Genomic DNA, 20298 nt, shown 5'->3' with positions numbered 1-20298 from the left:
ACCTCCGAATGTTTCATTTATAATCTGATATAAGGGTTTCTGCTGAAAAAGTAACAATCCATTTTACTAATTAAAGTTAGCCTTTAGCTTTCCTGTTTTGGAGTAGACAAAAATAAAATGTCTTTTCTTATTTTAATTTCTTGTTTAATAAACCTGGGTAGTATACATTTTATTCCTTAAAGACTTTTGCAACAGTATCTAATTACATTAGATCACAAATAATACTTCATCTTGACTAGAATACTTAATTTGAATGCAATCATGTGGCATCCTATCCCTACTCCCAGGAGTGGGGATAATTTTAATACATATAGAGGAAGGCACATTTATAAGGCATATTTGAGATGAAATAATCATTTTGAGCAGAATAAATAATTAATATGCTGTTCTTTATATGTGTTGGAAAAATTAGAAAAATCAGTTTAGCAGTTTGCTTAGTTTGTCAAAAGTTAAGTCATTCCATTGTGATATTAAAGGGCTTGGCTTAATAAAATGTCTAGAGTTACTAGCATAAAACTCAAAATCTGATTCATCTTAAAGATATACAGGCTGTATATAGGTTATACCTCATAATTATTTTCAGAAATTTAGGGCCTGGTGAAAGGAAACTTTTCAACTTCATAAACTTAAATAAAAGATTATTCTACTTTTGTCTAGTTTAATTCACTATGATTGACACGCAAGAGTGGAGTTAAATCATACCAGAATAATGATATTTTCATATTTATGGATTCAAATGTATTCTCCCTCTTGTAATCATAATGTCCTTATTTTCTTACAAAACTATAATAATACGTTTTTTCTAATAGTGTATAAAATACCAGAGGTGTTAAAGGAATAAATGAACAAGTTTTATCTAGGAATTATCCAAAAATAAAAGAAAATAAAAGCAAATTTATTTAGAGTGTTTTAATTTTCGTTTGATCTTTGTGTTCCTTAAAGATTAAATGGTCTTTAGGCTACAAAGATAACTAAAATATAATACTTGAAAGTTTGTGTCCTTATTTGTATCTTAAATTGAGATTAGTAGTTTCTTCAACAGCAGAGTATAAAGGCATGAGGCAAACAAATAATTAAATTTTCTTCTACAACTACTAGATAATTACATGAAAGCCAATCTTCATTTTTAAAACTGAAATTGCTTCACTGCTTTCATGAGAATTGCATCCATCTTCTTTTTGTCATTGTCAATGTGTAAAATGCAGTTAACGTGGTGAACTAGCTTCACTATAATTGAAAATCCCATCACTTAGCATCAATTTTCACTGGTGGAGTATCATCAAATAATATTTATTGCATATCTCATTTTGAAGCTCAAGGCCACTGTAATCAGAGATTCCTATAGGTTTCATTTGACATTATAAACAACTCTTCATGAATATTATTTGATAAGGCACTTTAAATCTTTAACTGTATAACAAAGAAATACTGTATTGTAATGATGCTTTTTAAGCCCAATAACTGTTGAAATTTCTTTGGCTACAAATAAAGAAAATATTTGTTTACATGTAATTGTTCTAGAAATGCTATTGTCTTACTAAAGGTAATGGTTAATTGCTGGATACCAATGAACATGATTACATTTGCCTTCTCCAAAAGAAACTTGACTGTCGTCATTCACTTTAAGATGGTTGGAACCACTTATCAGTCTAGATGGCATAGAGAAATTGTATCTGTAAAAGTCATAGGAAGGATGAAAGGAGCAACTAAGTGCTTCTGGGGTGATGGAGTTTGGCAGAAAAATATTTCCAGGTGACTGTAATCCATATAACATTTGACTGGTAGAATTAGGTGCTTGTAGATACTGATCACTGGAGTCTTCAGATGAACCACTTTTTGAATTGGTGACCCCCAGGGAAGATAACATAGGCACTTCCATCATGAGTGGGGCTAAAGACTGAGAACTGTTGCTGCTTGCTAGTCTTTCAGGAGCCGGTAAAACAAGAGGTTGCTGTTGCCAAAAATTAGTTGGACAAATCTTGTAGCATAGAGGCAGGTTGACATTGGGCAGGTATGCCTCTGGACAGGGCATTCCAAGGGAGCTTGTAGGTGAATGAAACATAGGTGAAAAGCAAAGTGGAGAAAGTAAGGAGTTCAAAGGAGAGGGGGCCCCTCCACTAGAGGTCACTGGAGATGAGCCACTGCTTCCACCTGTGAATGACAATTCAGCCAATGAATAATGAACTTGACATTTGATGTTCCTGCAATATTAGTAATCATATCCTTCACTATCCGTGCTTCATCCTTATATTAATTTTCCTTGTGAGTTCACAGTTCTTTTAGCTTCTTTGAGACAGGACCTGCTCATTCCTCTGACTGAAGTTGAATATAGTATCTATACTAGGTATCGCTAATGCCTGGGTTACCCACTGGTACAGGTCTGTAGCCTGTTATGAATCAGGCTGGACAGCAAGAGGTGATCAGCAGGCCAGTGAGCATTACCTCACTGCCTGAGCTCTGCCTCCTTTCAGATCAGCGGCAGCTTAGATTCTCATAGGAGCGCACACTCTATTGTGAACTGTGCATGTGAGGGATCTAGGTTGAGTGCCCTTTAATGATAATCTAATGCCTGATGATCTGAGGTGGAACAGTTTCATCCCGAAACCATCCCCTCCCAACCCCCACCATTCGTGGAAAAATTGTCTTTCACAAAACTGGCCCCTGGTACCAAAAAGGTTGGGGACCACTGATCTATACTACTACCACTATTACTTTTAGCACTACTACCATGTATCATGTATTAAGCATTCATTTGCTCAAATACTGTGCTAGGCACTTGAACCACATTTGTACAAAGAATTACAAAGAAGTCAAATTATGACTTAGCGTCAATTATATCTTACAAACACAAACTAGTTTTATTATTTTAAAACCTTAAAAAGTTACTAAAATAAGTAGTTAAGATGCACAAATTGATTGGTTGTTTGGGATTATATAGATTTAGTTTATAGATAGAATGTATAGATTTCATGTACATTGATTTTTTAAATTCCTCTGACCAAAGGTACACTGATTTTAAAAATTCCTCTGACCAAAGGTACATTGATTTAAAAAATTCCTCTGACCACTGATTTAAAAAATTAGTGAACATGAAAATAGTCTTGTATAAATGAAAGGAATATATTTAAAAGCCTTAGCTTTTTTTCTTATACAAAAACAATGAATGGGGCAATTTCCATACTGCATTATATCTTAAGAGTTGGAAATAATTTTGCAAGTTAAGAAATATAAAGATGAATGTAAGTGTTCATATCAATGACGTTTGCTGATCTTTTATGTTTGCCTAGCATCTACTAAAACTAGGGATAATTATAAGGTCCAGGAAACGCTAAACTCTAAACCTTATTTTTGTAAATGTCTGAATTCAAACAATTGGTTATTGGCTGGATTTGACCAAGCTGTTTCTTTTTTAGTGTTGCTGTTTTCTTAACTATTTTGTGTATGTAGACGTATCCTAAACCTTCATCAACAAGATGGCAAATATCTTTTATAATAAAGCATTTAAAAGTTATTTAAGAAACTAGTAGCTCATTTATTTGCAATTTGAGAGCATTTTGGATATGTTAAATAATTAAGAAAACTGTGTACTTTAAATTATCATTTCATGATCATCTTTAACTTTTTCTTTATTAGTGCACATTTGTTTTGACTTGGATATTTAAAAGTATGCTTTCTAGATGCTATTAGTTAAATCGACACTGTAAAATAAGTGTTTTTTTTTTCATGCAATTCCCTAAACCACATCAAGACAGCCATTCCAGTGAAATATTTCACCAAATGATTAGACTTCACTTCTTCCCTTTTCAGTTAGTTGTTATGGCATCATGTAAAACTCAACCTAACTATAATGTTGGTTTTGCTTGGCAATTGTAACCTTGAATTAATGGTCAAAGACAAGCAACTTCGATGGAGTAAAGACAAAGGGATAAAAAAAATCCATGTCATTTTCAAATAAAAATTATTCTATTTATTATTAACTATCAGAGCAAATTAAGGTATCCTTCCACCAGAAAGCCTGCATTATTTAATTATTATTATTTTGTCATGTAATGTACTATCTGAGAATAAATATCTTGCAAATATTTTTAAATGCTTGTGGCAAGTAAATTGTGAAGACTTAGTATTATTTTTAACATTTACTTTCCCCATGAACAAAAAAGAGGAAAATTAGAGCTAAGTGATGAATTTAATGAAAGTCATTTTAACATGTACTGAAAGGTCCTCATAAAAGATAAACTATTCATTTCAATAGTAACATATTTGCAAATCAGGCTGCAAATGCACCACAGGCATATCCTAAAGAATGTGAAACAGTGAGAGGCTGAAGAATCCAGATGAAATCTGAAAATCACAGGGTGTAAGATAACTTATTAACATATGTCAATAAGTCTACAATTACCACATTTCTATTCTCTTCCTTCATGCCAGCTTCTCTCCCTTTATGCCTCTTACCTCGTCATTCAGGCAAATGTACACGCAGTTACCCATAAGTACACATTTTCTTGCATGTACATATCCCCTTGTGTAGTATTTGGTACAAGGGTTCCAGATGTTGTTATTTAATTAATATGTAAAAATAAAACAAACGTTCCAAGTTTTCTTACTTTGTGTGTCTGCGCCAAAGGTTTTAAAATCGAGAGTGAAAGAAGGCCTCCACGGGTAGGTCTCTAAAAGCCCATCCAATGCACCCCTAAAAAAGAGAGTCAACTTTCAGCATCCCCAGAATGCAATTTCTGAAAATAATAATTTTGAGTTATTTTGCTATATCTTTCAGATGTAACTATTTTAAATATTTCTCTTTTATATAGCTAGACTTCTGAATAAAATTCAGTCAAACCTAGAATTCTAAAATAAGCAAGATCTTAATAGTGAGTAGCAAAGGAGTGGGAGGAAGTAATGTTTTCAACACAAAACATCTGGGTTCCTTTCTTACCACCCACTAATTACAAAACTTAGAGCTTTTGAGTCTCTGAGTCAGTTTTCTTATCCTTAAAACTTGTGGGGGACCAGGCACGGTGGCTCACGCCTGTAATCCTAGCACTTTGGGAGGCTGAGGCGGGCAGATCACGAGGTCAGGAGTTCAGGACCAGCCTGACCAACATGGTGAAACCCCGTCTCTACTAAAAATACAAAAATTAGCCAGGCCTGTTGGCACATGCCTGTAATCCTAGCTACTTGGGAGGCTGAGGCAGGAGAATCGCTTGAACCAGGGAGGTGAAAGTTGCAGTGAGCTGAGATCGTGCCATTGCACTCCAGCCTGGGCAACAGAGTGAGACTCTATCTCAGGAAAAAAAAAAAAAAAAAACTTGTGAAAATAGCTAGCTACATCAATATTAGATGTCATTGCTATGCTGCTTACCTGTTTCTTCCAGTATCTCTAAATCCTTTAGCAAAAGGATTTCTTTCTATTTTTAGTTTCGTAATCTATGGATTCAATAGAGAGAGAAAGATAAAGTCATTGCTTTCAGTAAGAACACTGTTGCCATTGCTTATAGTGGTTACAACCACCAGAAGAGATGTTGAAACACGTTAATATGACAATTTAAATAAATGTAACCATATTGCAAGTCATATTTAGAATGGTTAGCTCCTATTTATAAATCATTACTTTTATAAATTACCTTCTGGAGTTGCCTTCTCCCATAAGATTTATACAATTCATTATCAAACTTGCATGGATGACAATACAATAAAACTATGATTTTTATTTAGAATTGTGGAAAATGCAATTGATGGCAGTTAGCCTCTATGCCTCTAATCCAAGGTCCCTCTGGAGCCATTTCCATTCGCCTGAGACATGACCAAGTTTACCTGTTGGTTTTGGTAAGCCGTTACTGTGGTGAACTCAGTTTCTTTAAAGGAGAATGTTTTAACACCTTCAGTGGGCAAGGACTGAATCTGGGACAGGTCAACACTGCTGCCTTGCTCTATCACGTGCACTCGGGGTTTGTACTTATGCATGGATTGCAGAATGATCTGGAGGAGAAATGATCAATGCTGTTAGAAAAACTGGCTTCAGTCCCAAACCCTAGTTCCCTCTCCTGACCACCTCCACCATGTGCACACAAAAAGGCAATGATGAAGCTTAGGTAACTACTTTGTTGTGCCATTTGGCCTCCAACAGAGGCGCTCCGAGCTAAAAACATTTCCAGAGAAAGGCACCTCAGCGGCACCAGTCAGCAGTGATTCCATTTCCAGATTGGGGCCTTTTCCTGCTTCAAACATTGGCGACCATCTGGTGTAGAAGTGGCACTGGGATCTGCTAGCCTGCTACAGGTTCCCATGGCAGTAACTGATAGGCTTGGATATGGTGGGTAACCTGACATACCCTACCTCCTAATCTTGGGAGCTTCCCTCTTTCCTTTTGTAGCTGGCACAGTGCCAGACTGGGGAGGGCAGAAGCTGGGGTGCACCTAGTGAGAACGTGCAAGATCAATAGGACCTATGAGGGTAGGTTGTTTGGGAGATTTCCAGGATGCAGTCTGAGATTCCCCCACTTGTATCCTTCCATCACACATACCATACACTGGGTGCCCATCCAACTGCGTGGACTACAGGAAGGCAATCAGAGATCACAGTGATTGCCAAGGAGGCTAAGGTGCCTGAGAACTCCCTGAATGGTTCCCTCCTACTCTCCCAGACCAGGCATTCTGGCTTAAACAGGTCTCCTTCTGTCCTCAAACTCCCTATATTCACCATCCCCAGTCGCCAGCCTCTCAGATGCTAAACAAACGTTTCAGGAGCCCTAGGTTAGCTACTTTACTTACAGGTGCAGGGCTTGGACAGTTCCTAAAAAACACAACATGTGCATCTGCAAAAAGCCTCCCTGGCCTCTCCAGGGTGACCAGTGGGCAGGAGCCTTGGCACCTCCCTCCTCGGGGTAAAGGATTGTGCTCACGTACGTGGCCTTTGTCATCCATCTCATTGTTGGTGAGTTTCATGCGATCAAAGCTGATGATCTGCCGCATCCAGGTCTCTCCCGAGCAGGGTGAGTCCGGGTGAACATAGAATCTAGGAATGATGCACAAATGGTCTGTATTCCCGGCTACCATCCACTGTGAGCTGTGATACACGTACCTGAAAAAACACATGCTGTGGCATTAGGTGCAGCAGGCCAAAGCTGGGAGCTGTTGTGTTCTGTTCCTGAGGACTTCACTCCAGATTAGCCCAGTGATCCCAAGGGCAAGTAAAGAGAAGACTCAACTTAATTTCTAACAAGCATTCGGGGCAAAAAATAAACTGTAAATAAGCATATGTCATCAAAATGCAATGAAGTGCAGGGCAAGTAAAATGTCATGAGATTTCTAAGTCTGATTTGTATTTTCTCACAGAAACCACCACAGAAATTGATCTAACAAATTTTATCTCACAGAGATAATGGAAAAATCCACTAGCTTTGGGTGTGAAGAGTCTGGGAAGAAGTGGAGGGCTGACAAGGATGTCTTGTCTAGGCCACTGTCACCACTCTTTGTGGAAGCCCTTTTGTCAATAAGGCTTCACATCAAGAAAACTCTAAGGAACACAGCCCTGCGCAGCCTCTGGCCAATTTTCACACTATTTCCAATCTCAACTTCCCAGTTTTGCTCTTATTCCCAAGCCGGCTGCAATTTGAGAAGCAAACAGCTTTTTCTGCTGTTTCCATACTGCAGCCCCAGCAGTCCTCTGAGCAGAGCCTTCTCCTTGCTTTCAAAGCTAGCTCTGGTTTTGAGGTGGGCTGTCTCCTTGGAGGACCAGGGACCCACCTCTGGGTCAAATGCTCACAGCCCTAGTGTAAACAGCTGTCACCTCCCCAACCCCTCCAACCCTGAACTGGACCCCAAGCCCCTGAGTCAAAGTGTTGGCAAGCTGGTGTGTCTGGGGTGTATCCCAGAAGGGCTTTTTGGCATTAAAACAGTTGGGCCACTTTCAGCCTGCTGTAGGTTGAGGGCTTAAATAAAGGGAAAATGATACTTGTACCCTCTAAGACCCAGACATTACTTCAGGGGAAAGGTTAAAGATGGACGAAAAGACAGGCCTAGACACAGGAACGCTTGACTGACCTTGAGTGGCAAATTGATCATCCTTCTGGCCTCCTGCTGCCAAAGCAGCACAGCTCAGAGCCCAGCATGTCCCCAGATGCCCAGGCTCCCATAGAGCCTGGGGATTTCTCCCACAATTCCTTCAACCCGCTTTCCTTCTGACCACCAGAGCCCACACCCTCTGCAGTTTACACAACCAAGGCCAGAGCAGTGAGTAGGGAGAGGCTTGGGGTACATTTGGAGCTCTAATTAGTGCCCTGAATTCACGGCATTCCAAGAGGGGATGGGGGCAGAGAGAGGAAGAAGGCTTCTCTTCTTTCACTGGGAACCCCAATTTGAATAAGAAAATTCAACTCCCAAAGCCCACAGGAGAGCAATCCCCCACTCCCACCCCCCATGCTAGAGTTTTCAAAGTCATGCTGTCAGGTTTCAGGTCTGAAGGTCCAAATCCCTGGCCCTAGCCTGGGCATGGAGTACCATTCTATGGGGCCCATTACCTATAGCGTTTGGAATCCACCGGCACCACATCGATGGCCACATGGTACTGCTTCCCTGGATCCAACCCTTTCACCTTGACCCGAACAGAGGGGAACATCCGCCTGTAAGAAAGAAAATAAGGACTGACCCAAGAGCTTTTAGAAATGTTTGGAAGAGGGAGTGTTTCTGGACAAACGCTGACTCCAGTAAAAAGTGAAGGGACTCACAATACCCTTCCCTTTTCAAAATAGCAAGGAATAGCATTTGCTACATGAGGAAAGATTGTTGGTTGCATACTTGACCGAACAAGTACGGAATTTCTAAGTGGAGCAGAATATTATTACCACAAGGCTTTGTTCATGTCCCTCCCCAAGCACAATAAAAAGCTATAGAAGAGAAAGTATGAGAGAAAAAGCTGTGTCCCAACCTCCTTTTCAAGGGTACTTTCTGTGAGGCAGATTTGTGGAAGGCTGAAATTAGTAAGACTCACAAAATAACCAGCTGCAGTGAAGTGGCTGTCCCATGCCAAAAGGTGGCTATGGGAATGGCTCACCTCAAAATAACCTGGGCCAGGTCTAGCTGGCGCGAGGAACTGTGACATGGGATACTGTCCATGGTTATCTTAGAGGCCTTAACTGAGAGGTCTGGCCACAGTCTAAGACCAAAGTCTGATTTTTGTCTTATACTACACAGGCAGGAGACGGGGAAGTGAGTTATTGGAGTCACAGTGTACAGGAAAGGAAGAATGAGCCACTTACATGGGGCCAGGTAAGTCCGAGCCCTATCAATTGAGGGGCTATGGCTTTCTACTGTATGTCAGGGAGTTGGGGAAAAGGGACAGAGGAGTACCAGAGCATAAAACTGGAGAGTCCTCATCTTACCAGAGCGGTAAATTAAGTGCCTAATGTGTGTGACCCTTGTGAACAGCTTGGGCAGAACCGAACCTGCCCGCTTTAGTAATGATCATCTCAGTCCCGATGTCATGGAATCTCTTCCACAGTTCAGATCCTTGAAGCTCCATTTGAATATCTTTCTCTTCCAGACTTTCAGAGCTGTTGCCGTCGCCGCTGTCGCTGCCGCAGCCAGAGGAAGCAGATGTTGAGGGCTCTGTCTTAGGTTGTTTTTCTGCTGGACACAGAAAGGCGCTCAGGGTTTGAGAGAGCGTCACAGTTCACATGCCCACTTCTCGCTGGTGCCTATCTTGGAGCAGACAGGGCCTTGTCCCTTCCCCAGGAACTTTGGCGACAGATTCCCCAAGCTCCGCATAACACCCTCTGTGGCCGCTTAATGGAGAGAGAGGGGCAGTGAAAGGTGCGACACCCGACACCTACCCCCCGCCCACACCAGCTTTTTTTTTTTTTTTTTTTTAGATTTGCCAATCCTCACTCTCCTGGAGACGTTGATAACCGAGACTGGATGCCCTCGGGATTTGGGAACTCGCCCTGCCCTGCTTCCCATCCCAGGATACAACAGCCACCCGCTGGCTGTGAGAGCTTTCCGCGAAGGTAGGAGGAGGATGTAGGAGAGACTCACTTCACAATTATGTAGGGACCCTCCCCTTTACCGCAAAGAAACTGCTGTACTCCGGGATGGATTCGGAGGCGCTGAAACTTCCCCTTCACCAGGTGGTCGAGGTGTCTCGCGGCTCCTAATGTGGCTGTCTGGCTGCGTCGGGACGCGAGCCAGGCGGAGAGATGCGGAACCAGTAAGCTCAGGCAACGGGCTCAGGGCAATGGGAGTACTTACCAAGCGGCTCGCTCTTCCCTGCAGCGCTGCTCCTTCTCTCCTCCTCTTCCTCTCCGCCCTTTTTCTCCTGCAGCTCAGGCTGCTCCGCCTGTATTGGGTCTTGGAGTTTTCTTTTGCTGGGTCTCCCCACCAAGGCTTCCACGGAGAAGGCACGCGCCCGAGAGCTCAGAGCCATCCCTGGAGGGGGTGAAGGGATTCTTTGCAGCAAAGTTTCAACCTGAACTGGGTTAGGGAGGGAGGGGGAGACACAGGCGGAGGGCACAGAGGGTGAAGGAAAGAGGGAAAGCGGGAAAAACAAAACAAAACAAAACCCCAAACCCAAAACCCAAATCTGAAAAGCAATTTCTGGATCTGTATTCAAAGAAAATAATTGTGTGTGTGTGTGTGTGTGTGTGTGTAATTTTTTTATATACATATATATTTTTTGTTTGAATAGACAAAATGAAAGGAGAGGAAGATCAAACTAGTGTATATGTCCTTCAAAGTCTAGTCTCCCTTCCTCCCAGTGGACATGTGCAGACCATTAGTCCTCAAATCCCTGATTCCAGGACCTGGCAGAGCAGAGATTGGCAAGTGCTGGCCTTTTAGGGAGCAGACCTGCCGCCAATGGCGGCTCAGGTTGCTCGGATTGGGAGTTACTGTTGCATCCAGTGAATACCCAGCCGGTCACTGCCTCCACTGTTTGTTTTGGAAACTATTGGAAGCATAAAAAACACAGTGAGTGACACTTCAGAGTCTAACAGGGAGGGGGGTTTTGGAGCTTGTTGAAAAAAAGCTATAGATAGGGAAGTAGAGAGAGGAGAAAAGGGAGACACAGGTTACAGCTTTACATTAAATTATAAAACTCAAAGACATGCGAAATAATTGCCCACGAGGGACCACTTTAAGCAGATCCGGAGAGATGTATCAGGGTCTTTTGCTCTCCAGTGAAGGCACTGGGAAACAGAAAGGAGTACAAGCTTTTGGGGACAGTTGGCTCTGCAGTTGGAGTCTCAAATTAGGTGAGCAGCAGTTGTGCCAGTTTATCCTCTCTCTTCTGTTAGTGAGGTGAGGGCAGGCAGGAGTCTCCCAATGCCACTGTCAAGCATCAGAGAAAACTTGGATCTTCAAGCCCTGCCTCTGCTGGAGCCCAATATTCCTATACATAGCCTTTGTTTTTTCTCACAGTACTTAATCAGCAAACACAGTCTAAAAACTCCAGGTCCACCAGCAGGGCAACAAAAGGCCCTTTGCTCCCAAGAATGTGCACAACTCAAAATGTTCGGATTAAGTAATTGATTCCAGTGTCTCCTGGAATATATTCTTGGGCTGGATTTTACTTTTCCTTAAAATGAATATACAAGTTTCTTTTTTTTTCAGGAAGAGACTTGTCTACGACATCCAAAGAGCATGTTTATGTGTGCAGGTATGAGATGTCTGCCTGTGTGCATATGATTTGGTCTCCTACTTTTCATCAGAAATAAGAAATCAAGTGCCCCTGGATTCTTTTGCAGGTTGCATCTTAACTAATAGCATTTGCATTTTTCCAGAAAAATTATATTATTCTCCTCTGACACATTTGTAAAAAGGGCATTTAAAGCTGATCCAAGTTCATTTAAAATAAGATGCAACTTGAAATAACTTATAATATGCCAATACTGGAATCTGAGAGTAAAAGACCTGTGTGTCCTTTTAATTTCAGCTACTTAGGTACAAATGTGCCCTGCCACTGTGATGGCAGTGGTAGTGGTGGTGGTAGGGGGATATTCAGCCATAGGGAGGAGATCTTCAGGCAACTGGGTATGACTTTAAACACTCTAAAAATCTCAGTATGGCAAAGAGTTAGTTACAGCTTGAATGCCGCTGAAGGGTTTGGCTCAATCATTATTTAGCCACTGCTCACCATGCAGAATTGAGAAAGACACTGTCCCTATCCTAGACAGGCAAAGTGAACCTCACAGGTAAGGCCAATTTCGTGTAAGGAACTTGGGCTGGAAAACAGCCACATCTGCATGTGATCTGAGCATTCGTTTCTTTTCGCACCCATTAAAGTGGGGGGAGAGTGTTTGTTCATTTCCTCTTACTCAGAAGATCTATCTATCTATCTGTCTATCTATCTATATGTATCATCTATCTATCTATCTATCTATCTATCTAATCTCTATCTATCTATATTTTATTTATTGCATGCTCTTAGCTGAAATACACAACTAAAAAACAGAAAAGTCGAGTTTATTTGTTAATTTTAGAGTGCAATTATTACCATGTAATATTTGTGTTAGTATCTCCTAATACAGGTGTTGTCTTGCCTTTAACCTTAGCTCAATTTATTGTTAAAAGGCAGGACATTACCTTGTATAGAAAGGGACAACTTTGCTTGGTATCTTTTTTTCAAATAGATTTTTGTAAAAATAAAGCAAAAGATGTTTGTTGCAATGTCTGTGCTAGTATTTTAGACTATCTAACATATGATGTGATATTTTGAAATCAAGAAAATAGCATATCTTGGGTGTAAGTTTCTTTCTTAGAAGAAACTTCTTTCTTAATATTTATTACATGCATGTAATTTAGTCATCCAGAATTTTTTTATTTTTGTAATCTGAACTTTTTCCATTCCCATTTCTGTATATATCTGTTGACATCACTGGGAGATATGTAGCTTAGCTCTCCCTTGTATGTACTAGACTAAAATATAGTTAATTCCTGTTAACTTGTATCTGAGGGGGAAAATATTGCATTATCTCATAACTAGCTTTGCAGTCTGGTCAGCTGTTGAAGCACTGGGCTGTCAGGTATTGGGGGCCTGAGGCGTATATACTAATGCCAGCAATTCATTCTCCACACCTGGAAGTCTCTTTGGGGCATCTCTATATTTCATCCATGAACGCCCATAAACCTTTATAAGAGACTCTTCAACAATGGAGGGGCAGCGAAACATGTGGAGGTTTCTGAGACCCACAGGTGCCCACAATAGAAAGAAGAATATGTTTTTTAAGTTTTATAATAGGAAAATCCTTACAGTAAAATGTTGGTTTTGAATTGCCCACTCCCCATGATTAAGATATTTTGGCATAGTTCCAAGCTTGTGGAACATGAATCTGAAACAAGCTACTCATGGCCTTTTTTTTTTGTCATTACTTGGGAAAGACCTCCTTAGAATGAACACTTTAATGAACACTTTAATGAAAGCAGAGTCAGGAAATGTAATCAGCTTCCCCACAACATCATTTGAGTACCTGAATTCAACTTTGCCTGCACTAGCTAAGTGACATGAAGAAATAAATTATCGTTGTTTGCTTAAGTGAGCTTCTGCTGGGTTTCCATTACTTGTAGACAAAAGAGTCTTGACAAATACACTCATCTTGATAAAAGTTTGGAAGATCACTTTCTTCTTCTAGTTTTCTTTCTTCCTACCTCTTCTCCTTTTTCAATACTACTGGTTATGAGAATAGGAAAATTACGTTATTGACTAAATTTTACTTTCTACATGAATTCTTCAGGCTATGATAATAAATAGGAATAAGGCTCAAGCAGTACAGCATGTAAGAAGACAGACTTTAGATTCAGACTGACCTGATTCAAATTCTGACTCTACTTTCTATCTGAATGACCTTACACAAGTCTTTTTTTTTTTGCATTCAGTTCTTTGTTTTAACCATTTAAAGCTATTATTTCTAACACTCTTATCATAGAGTATGTTTCTGTAAGTGTGTTTATATATCTGAGAGTTTAGTAAAAAGAGAAGAAAACATGCAAACCACTTAGGACAAAGCCTGGAACATAGTAAGCACTCACAGATGTTTTCAAAATTAAAGAGATGATGGGAGTTAATTTCAAGAATGTGCTAATCTTTCTATCAACTATACAGCTGTGAATTCTTTGAGGCAAAACACTCAAAGGGGAAAACTTTGGGATCAACACTGGAACCCCCAACTTTTGGCTAAATCCTAAAGCAGATTCAAAAGGTTGAAAGTCTTTAGGGAAGCCACCTTTTTTTAAAGAAATTCAAATACTATTTTAATAAATAAAATTAGTGAATTAAACCAAAAGATTGCATTTGAATTTCAAAAATCCATAGGAAACATGTCTTCTAGAATACACGACCTGTTTTTATCAAGTTCATCCTTGGAAATATATCTTTGGTATTTACCAATGCAATGTAAGTGTATGTTCTTATATGATTAGATAAAATGTGTTAATGACAAGACCCTAACTCATAGCTGTGCTCTCACTTCAGGAAATTGAGGGATGTGGCCTAATTAATATTAAAGTAATTCTCACACTGAATCCCTCAACTTCTGGTTAGCTTAATTCAATATAATCTCTCAAGAAGACTGTGCTTTTATTCATCTAGTCTTGAGTTATGCATGTCAAACTTTGTTACTCTTGCTCCTCGGTAGAGTAGGGGAAGAAAAAGTAGAGATACAAATTCTTATCTGTGTTCACTGTGTTCTTCTCATGGGGAGGATTGGAAGCGAAATGCTTATGCTTGCAAAAACTTTAGCTACAGGAAAATGCATTCTGTTGAATTTAATCATGTGTTCATACTGCTATCAAATGGTGAAGGCCTTCCTATGATAATAATTACAACATTAGGCTTCAGTTCATTGTATTTCTCATTCTAACTGAAGTATATCAAAGGCATACAACTACTTTTTCTTATTTCTTCACTGAATTAATAACCTAAGATCGATAGAAATTTTAAAAATTTCCTAGGAAATTTGCCCCCAGAATTATGGGGACAATTTTGTACATGGCTGATTTTGAGCAGGATAAATGAATAAACGAAAAAGAAAAAACCTTTTTGAAAGTTCAAATGTAATTCTACCCTATGGTGATTCTAGTAATTGCCAGAAGAGGCATTGTATGGTCACTTTTCAGCTGTCTTTGACTTCCTGGAGCAGTGAAAATAATAAATAATTATAAATGCATCCTGTCTCTTTTAGTCCTCAAACACTCTCCATTAAAACATTGAGCTTAAGGCCAGGTATATGGGCTCACACTTGTAATCTCAGTGCTTTGGGAGGCTGAGGGAAAAGGATAGCTTGAGTCCAGGAGTTCGAGATCATCCTGGGCAACATAGCAAGATCCTGTCTCTTCAAAACCTAATGAACAAAATTAAAGAAAACACACACACACACACACACACACACAAAACAACACCAAACTAGTGTCAAACCTACTCCTTTTTATGTTACCTCTCTGGTGCTCCATTGGCACTTGCACAGTCATATATTAACTGAAGGCTCAATCAGGACTGCTGGACATAACATTTTTTCATGGGTAGAGTTTGTGGTATGTGAATTTTTAGGTTAGGTCATTTTAACTTGGGTATTATGCCTTATACATTTCTTTTACCTACTCCACCCCCATCTTTCCTCTTTCCTTTTCTTTGTTTTTTTTCATGCTTTTTTTTTTTTTTTTTTTTTTTTTGAGACAGAATCTCGCTCTGTTCCCCAGGCTGGAGTGCAATGGCACAATCTCAGCTCACTGCAACCTCTGCCTCCCAGCTTCAGGTGATTCTCCTGCCTCAGCCTCCTGAATAGCTGGGATTACAGGCGTGTTCAACCACGCCCAACTAATTTTTGTATTTTTAGTAGAGACGGGGTTTCACCATGTTGGCCAGGCTGGTCGTGAACTCCTGACCTCAGGTGATCTGCCTGCCTCAGCCTCCCAAAGTGCTGGGATTACAGGCTTGAGCCACAGCGCCTGGCATCATGCTGCCTTTTTAAAAATGAGGATGAGAGTCAGAATTACCTCCAAATATGCTATATGCATCAGCCTCAAAGAAAGTGGGCTAGGATTTGAAAAATGACTGCAGGTGCCAGTTTGATATTTTAAAATAAATAATTCAGACATATAGCAAAATATCACTGGCTCAGATCACTTGAACGGAGATATGCCAAGTTAATTGCATCAATGAATTATTGAAAAAAATACTGTTTATGAGGAATTATTTTATCTTCCTAAAACTAGAAAAATGCTTGCTTTACACCCTCTTCCCCTACACATGCTTTCTCACCAAATGACTCCACTCAGTTCTCAGATCAGTGAGTCATCATCTGGCTCTGCCTAATTTGGGCAGCCATGAGCCCAACAGAAGCAGATCCTTCTGTTAAGAAAGAAATCACCCTGAACTCCATTGGGCCCACCAAATCTCATGCTAATCTTTTCACTATTTACTTACTCCTAGATATTTACAATATATTTTCCTCTTCTTAACTTGGCACCCTACCTCATCATTCCTAGGGCATGTGAATAAGGTACTAAAGGCTTCTTTCCATATTCTCATAATTATCTGTATTTAATCAGGGCTTTTCAATACCTAACAACCACAGATGTACTGACACTCAAAAATATTTGGTAGTAGGCTGAGGGATTTTCCCTAAGTCTATCAAAACACCAAATATAGGCAAACACCTATACTGCCTGTGCTTGAAGCCAATCTATGCTTTCTTTCATACACTGTCTTCCTTCCCAGGGTCCCCACATTAATATTACTAGAGAAAAGACTGCTCCTTCATGAAGTAAATGTTTGTAGTTAGTAAACCCTGATCAATGCTCCGAGGGGCAAGAGGGAAGGTTTTAATAATTAAGAAATAAAGACAAATTTTAAAAAATACAAAAGAGAAATCACAGAAAACAATAAGGTCTTCATGGAGATAAGTCTGCTGAACTGAAGAAAAGCAACCATACCACCACCCTACAGCAAACTCCTTGACATGCCTTTTATGGCCAGGTGCTTTCTGTAGTCTCCTTCTCTAGTTTGAAGGCATGTGTGTGTGTGTGGTATGTGTGCTTGTGTGTTTGTGTTACAATGCAGTGTATGAACTCAAGCTCTGGTAAGAAAAATCAGGAATAAGTAAAATAAAACAATGTTTTTTGGCACACTTTGATGTTCCCTCTCTCACCCCAATGCCCATGCTTTGGGACTTCAGACCTCCTCCTGAAATCAAATGAGTGCAAAGAAGATCAAATAGTCCTTCTGCCTCTGTGGATCTAGAGCTCCTTGGGGAAGAGCCTCAGTAGAAGGTACCACTACTTAGAGCCCTTGGCTAGGGCCACTTTTCAGTGTTAGACACCTGCCACTCAGCTCAGTGACTTCCACGTTGGCTTCAGTCCTCACCTTCCAGGAGGCACTCCCGTCCCTTCCCCTTGCTCCCTAGCTCCCTAAACAAGATCTGTGAGCACTAATGCATAGTATCCTGGGCGTGGGAGACTTCTGGCTGCATTGCTGCCTAGGAGAGGGACTATTGCTGGCTTCTTTGGGTATTACAGCATACTCTTAACAGACTGGACAAGTCTAGCCTTCATTAATTTTAAAGAGCACTAACATTCTACTTCCAGTCCCCTGAGAAGTGGTGATTGCAAGATCTCTGTCACAAAACCCCCAGTTAATGAAAGATGAAACTGACAATTATCAGTTGGACTTTCCTAATGTTAGGGACTTGGTTAGTGATAGTTAACAGGAGAGGCAGAGGCTGAGGAGAATCCCTGTACTGATGTCCCACTAAAACCCATAACGTGGTCAGTAAGGCAGAGGTATTTACCTGGAAGGCAAGAAGCAGTGTGTTGCTGTGTCAAGAGGCCAGGCCAGCCCAGTGGTTCTGAAGTCAAGTCTCAGTCAGATCTCATTCACTCTGCAAATGCCTGCAGCAGCTCTTCTCAAGAGCCCAGAGAAGAGTGGCCTAGAGCCAGAGCACAAGAGAACGTGGTGTTCTGGCCCTCAACTGTGGGAGAGGCACTTGCTACTTCCGGGGTTGGACTCCAGCAACTTCTCCCACAGAAGACCTGCTGTTACTCAAGGTTGGCCATGAAGTCACAATGACAGTCTGTGATTTCAGCTTTCAGAGCCTCAAGGCTGCAGGCACCCTGCATCCTACCTCAGCCTCCCGGTTGCAACCATACCTGGCTGCATCCTGCTCTGAGCTACAGGCTAATGCACTTGGGAAAAAATGCCTTTGAAGCAGGAGTGGATTGACTTTAGAAGTCTAGTCAGCTCATTTCCATGCCCAGCAGGAGCACTTGCAGTTGGAAAACACTTTTCAATCCTCAATCAACAACAGCAGCTCAGAAGCTCCACTCAAGGGGTTCAGCTCTGGAGTCATCCACTAAGGGACCCATTCAGCCTCAGGCAGTGATTCCCAGGCAGTGTAGAGACTCTCAGTGGCCAGGATCCCCCTCTCAGTCTGCAAGCGCCACATAAACAAAACTTTACACCTCCCAAAGGAAAGATCCAACACACACACATACACACACACACACACAATTTAATGCACAGCGAATCCCAGAAATGCCTTGGCTGACACATTTTTCTGCTGCAAAATAGAACATGTTTGATTTTTACTTGTTGGTTTATTTCTCCAGGGCAGCTCAGAGAGAATCGAAAAGGGCTTAAGGCCCTAAGTCAGAAGAATTTACTAGCAATAAGTGATCCATAGGTACTTGAAAAATCAAAGCTCATTTTATCCTCTAGTGAAGAGGCTCTCAGAGAAGAGAAGACAGATTCTGGATTAGTGCGGTTTAATTGGACGAATTCTATAGCTTTTAAATTTATTTTCTCCATTGCAGAGAGCACCATACCTTTCAAGTAATGCAGGAAACCCCAGCGACCCCGCATTGGGCTACCACACCACAGTGCCATGGATAACTAGGAAGGACCCAGGGGATTTCCCAAATAAAACCCCTGAAGCAGATAATGCCTGTTATAACCCTGCCTGAAAAACCAGAGGCCAAGGAGGACCACGCATTTCTTATCAATACTGAATGCCAAATAGTGAGGGTGATATTTCTGATGGGTTTATAAATGCATTCCGGTGTTCCTGAGATTTGCAGCTCACAGTCAACCACACAAAAACTCAAGGGTTTAATTTTTAATTTTTAAATTTATTTTACTATTTCATGTGAAAGTTTTAAATGTCTGAAGAGGACTACAGTCTCTCTAAAGTATTTTTCCTGGCAAATATTTTCCCTTCTCTCAAGAAAAGTAAAATAGTGATTGTATTTTATTTAATTTTAGACTTTCCCCTTTACTTTATCTTGATTTTTAAGTTAAAAAGTGTCACAGTAATAAGTTTCAGCCATTTTTGAAGATAACTCAGAGACAGGATTTTCCAAGAATCCTTCTACACCCACTGAAAGAAGAATGTGTTTGTGTCTTCGCGCTCCTGTGTGTTTGTTTAGGGAGAGAAGGTTGCAAATAAGAACAGCATGTGAGCCCATCCATAGAACTATGTGCATTTTGAAACACGACATATCTGTTTCTGTTCCTTGTTTAATGTCGGGAAATGTGTTTCCTGTCCTAATTGGGGCTGTTCACTTTTGGTGATATTTAAAACGGGCCCAACAGAGTCAAGTTGATGTTTGGTTAACCACGAAGGAAATGGCTTTTGATCAGGCAGGCAATTACTAACCAAATCTGGTAACTTCCCAAGCAAAACAAAGGAATTTGTTAACTAGTTTTCTTCTACAGTAATGCGCAAGGCAATTATTTATGAATGAAAGAGAGTTTTCCGTGCTGGTGAGCAATAGGCAGTGAGGAGTGAGCCACCAGGACTAGACTCTCATCACAAAACATCATTTCCAAACTCAGGGCAGGAGTGCCCTTTTTACGTCGCTGGGTGTGTATATGCGGGAAGAAGGCTAAGTGCAAGTGGCAGCATAATCCTGAGGTGGCAAGGTCTCCACCTGCTGTAGCAGAAGAGGCTTGTGGCTACGTCATAAATAATCCTATCCAGGCAACTCAGGAAACAGTGTCTTTCTTCCCATCTCCACTCCCCTCTGTGAGCTCTGCAGTGCTCCGTTTCAGGGCCATGACGGCCGGGGGAAACTTCACTTCTGGCCTTTGGGGTGAGGGCTTTTGAGAGACCAGGCTCTGACGCTCCGCAGAATCAGGTAGTTAGCCAGGGACAAGTGTTGCCAAAAACTCAATTCAACATGATGACATGTGAAGGGCTAGATGTATACTGCCTGGGTAGACGCAGCAGTGCGGTCTGCTGGGGGCAAATTTTGGCATTCCAAAGAGGCTCATCTTTTCTCATGACCTTAGCAGGTGCACTCAATTCCTGGTGGCTCCTAC

At 40.9% G+C, this 20298-nt stretch overlaps 1 protein-coding gene across 7 annotated transcripts; it reads right to left on the bottom strand.

The window, feature by feature from the left end:
- Nucleotides 1–874: 874 nt before the first annotated feature.
- On the bottom strand, nt 875–18041 carry TBX22 (T-box transcription factor 22). Of its 7 annotated transcripts, none has more exons than XM_016944179.3 (9): nt 17771–18041; nt 10242–10418; nt 9377–9620; nt 8516–8617; nt 6903–7077; nt 5812–5976; nt 5360–5424; nt 4605–4690; nt 875–2151 (listed from the first exon to the last, which is right to left on the bottom strand). In XM_016944179.3, the coding sequence occupies exons 4-9, from the start codon at nt 8611–8613 to the stop codon at nt 1538–1540; spliced, it is 1203 nt and encodes a 400-aa protein (XP_016799668.1). In that variant the 5' UTR covers nt 8614–8617; nt 9377–9620; nt 10242–10418; nt 17771–18041; the 3' UTR covers nt 875–1537. The 7 variants fall into 7 exon arrangements, with proteins under 7 accessions (XP_016799668.1, XP_063660915.1, XP_016799664.2 ...); XM_063804845.1 differs by having other exon boundaries at nt 9377–9623; nt 17771–18023; XM_016944175.2 differs by having other exon boundaries at nt 9440–9620; nt 17771–18023.
- Between the last annotated feature and the right edge of the window lie 2257 nt (nt 18042–20298).

This window comes from Pan troglodytes, chromosome X (assembly GCF_028858775.2).
Source record: "Pan troglodytes isolate AG18354 chromosome X, NHGRI_mPanTro3-v2.0_pri, whole genome shotgun sequence".
NCBI lineage: Eukaryota > Metazoa > Chordata > Mammalia > Primates > Hominidae > Pan > Pan troglodytes.
This window is presented reverse-complemented; position numbering and strand designations above follow the sequence as displayed.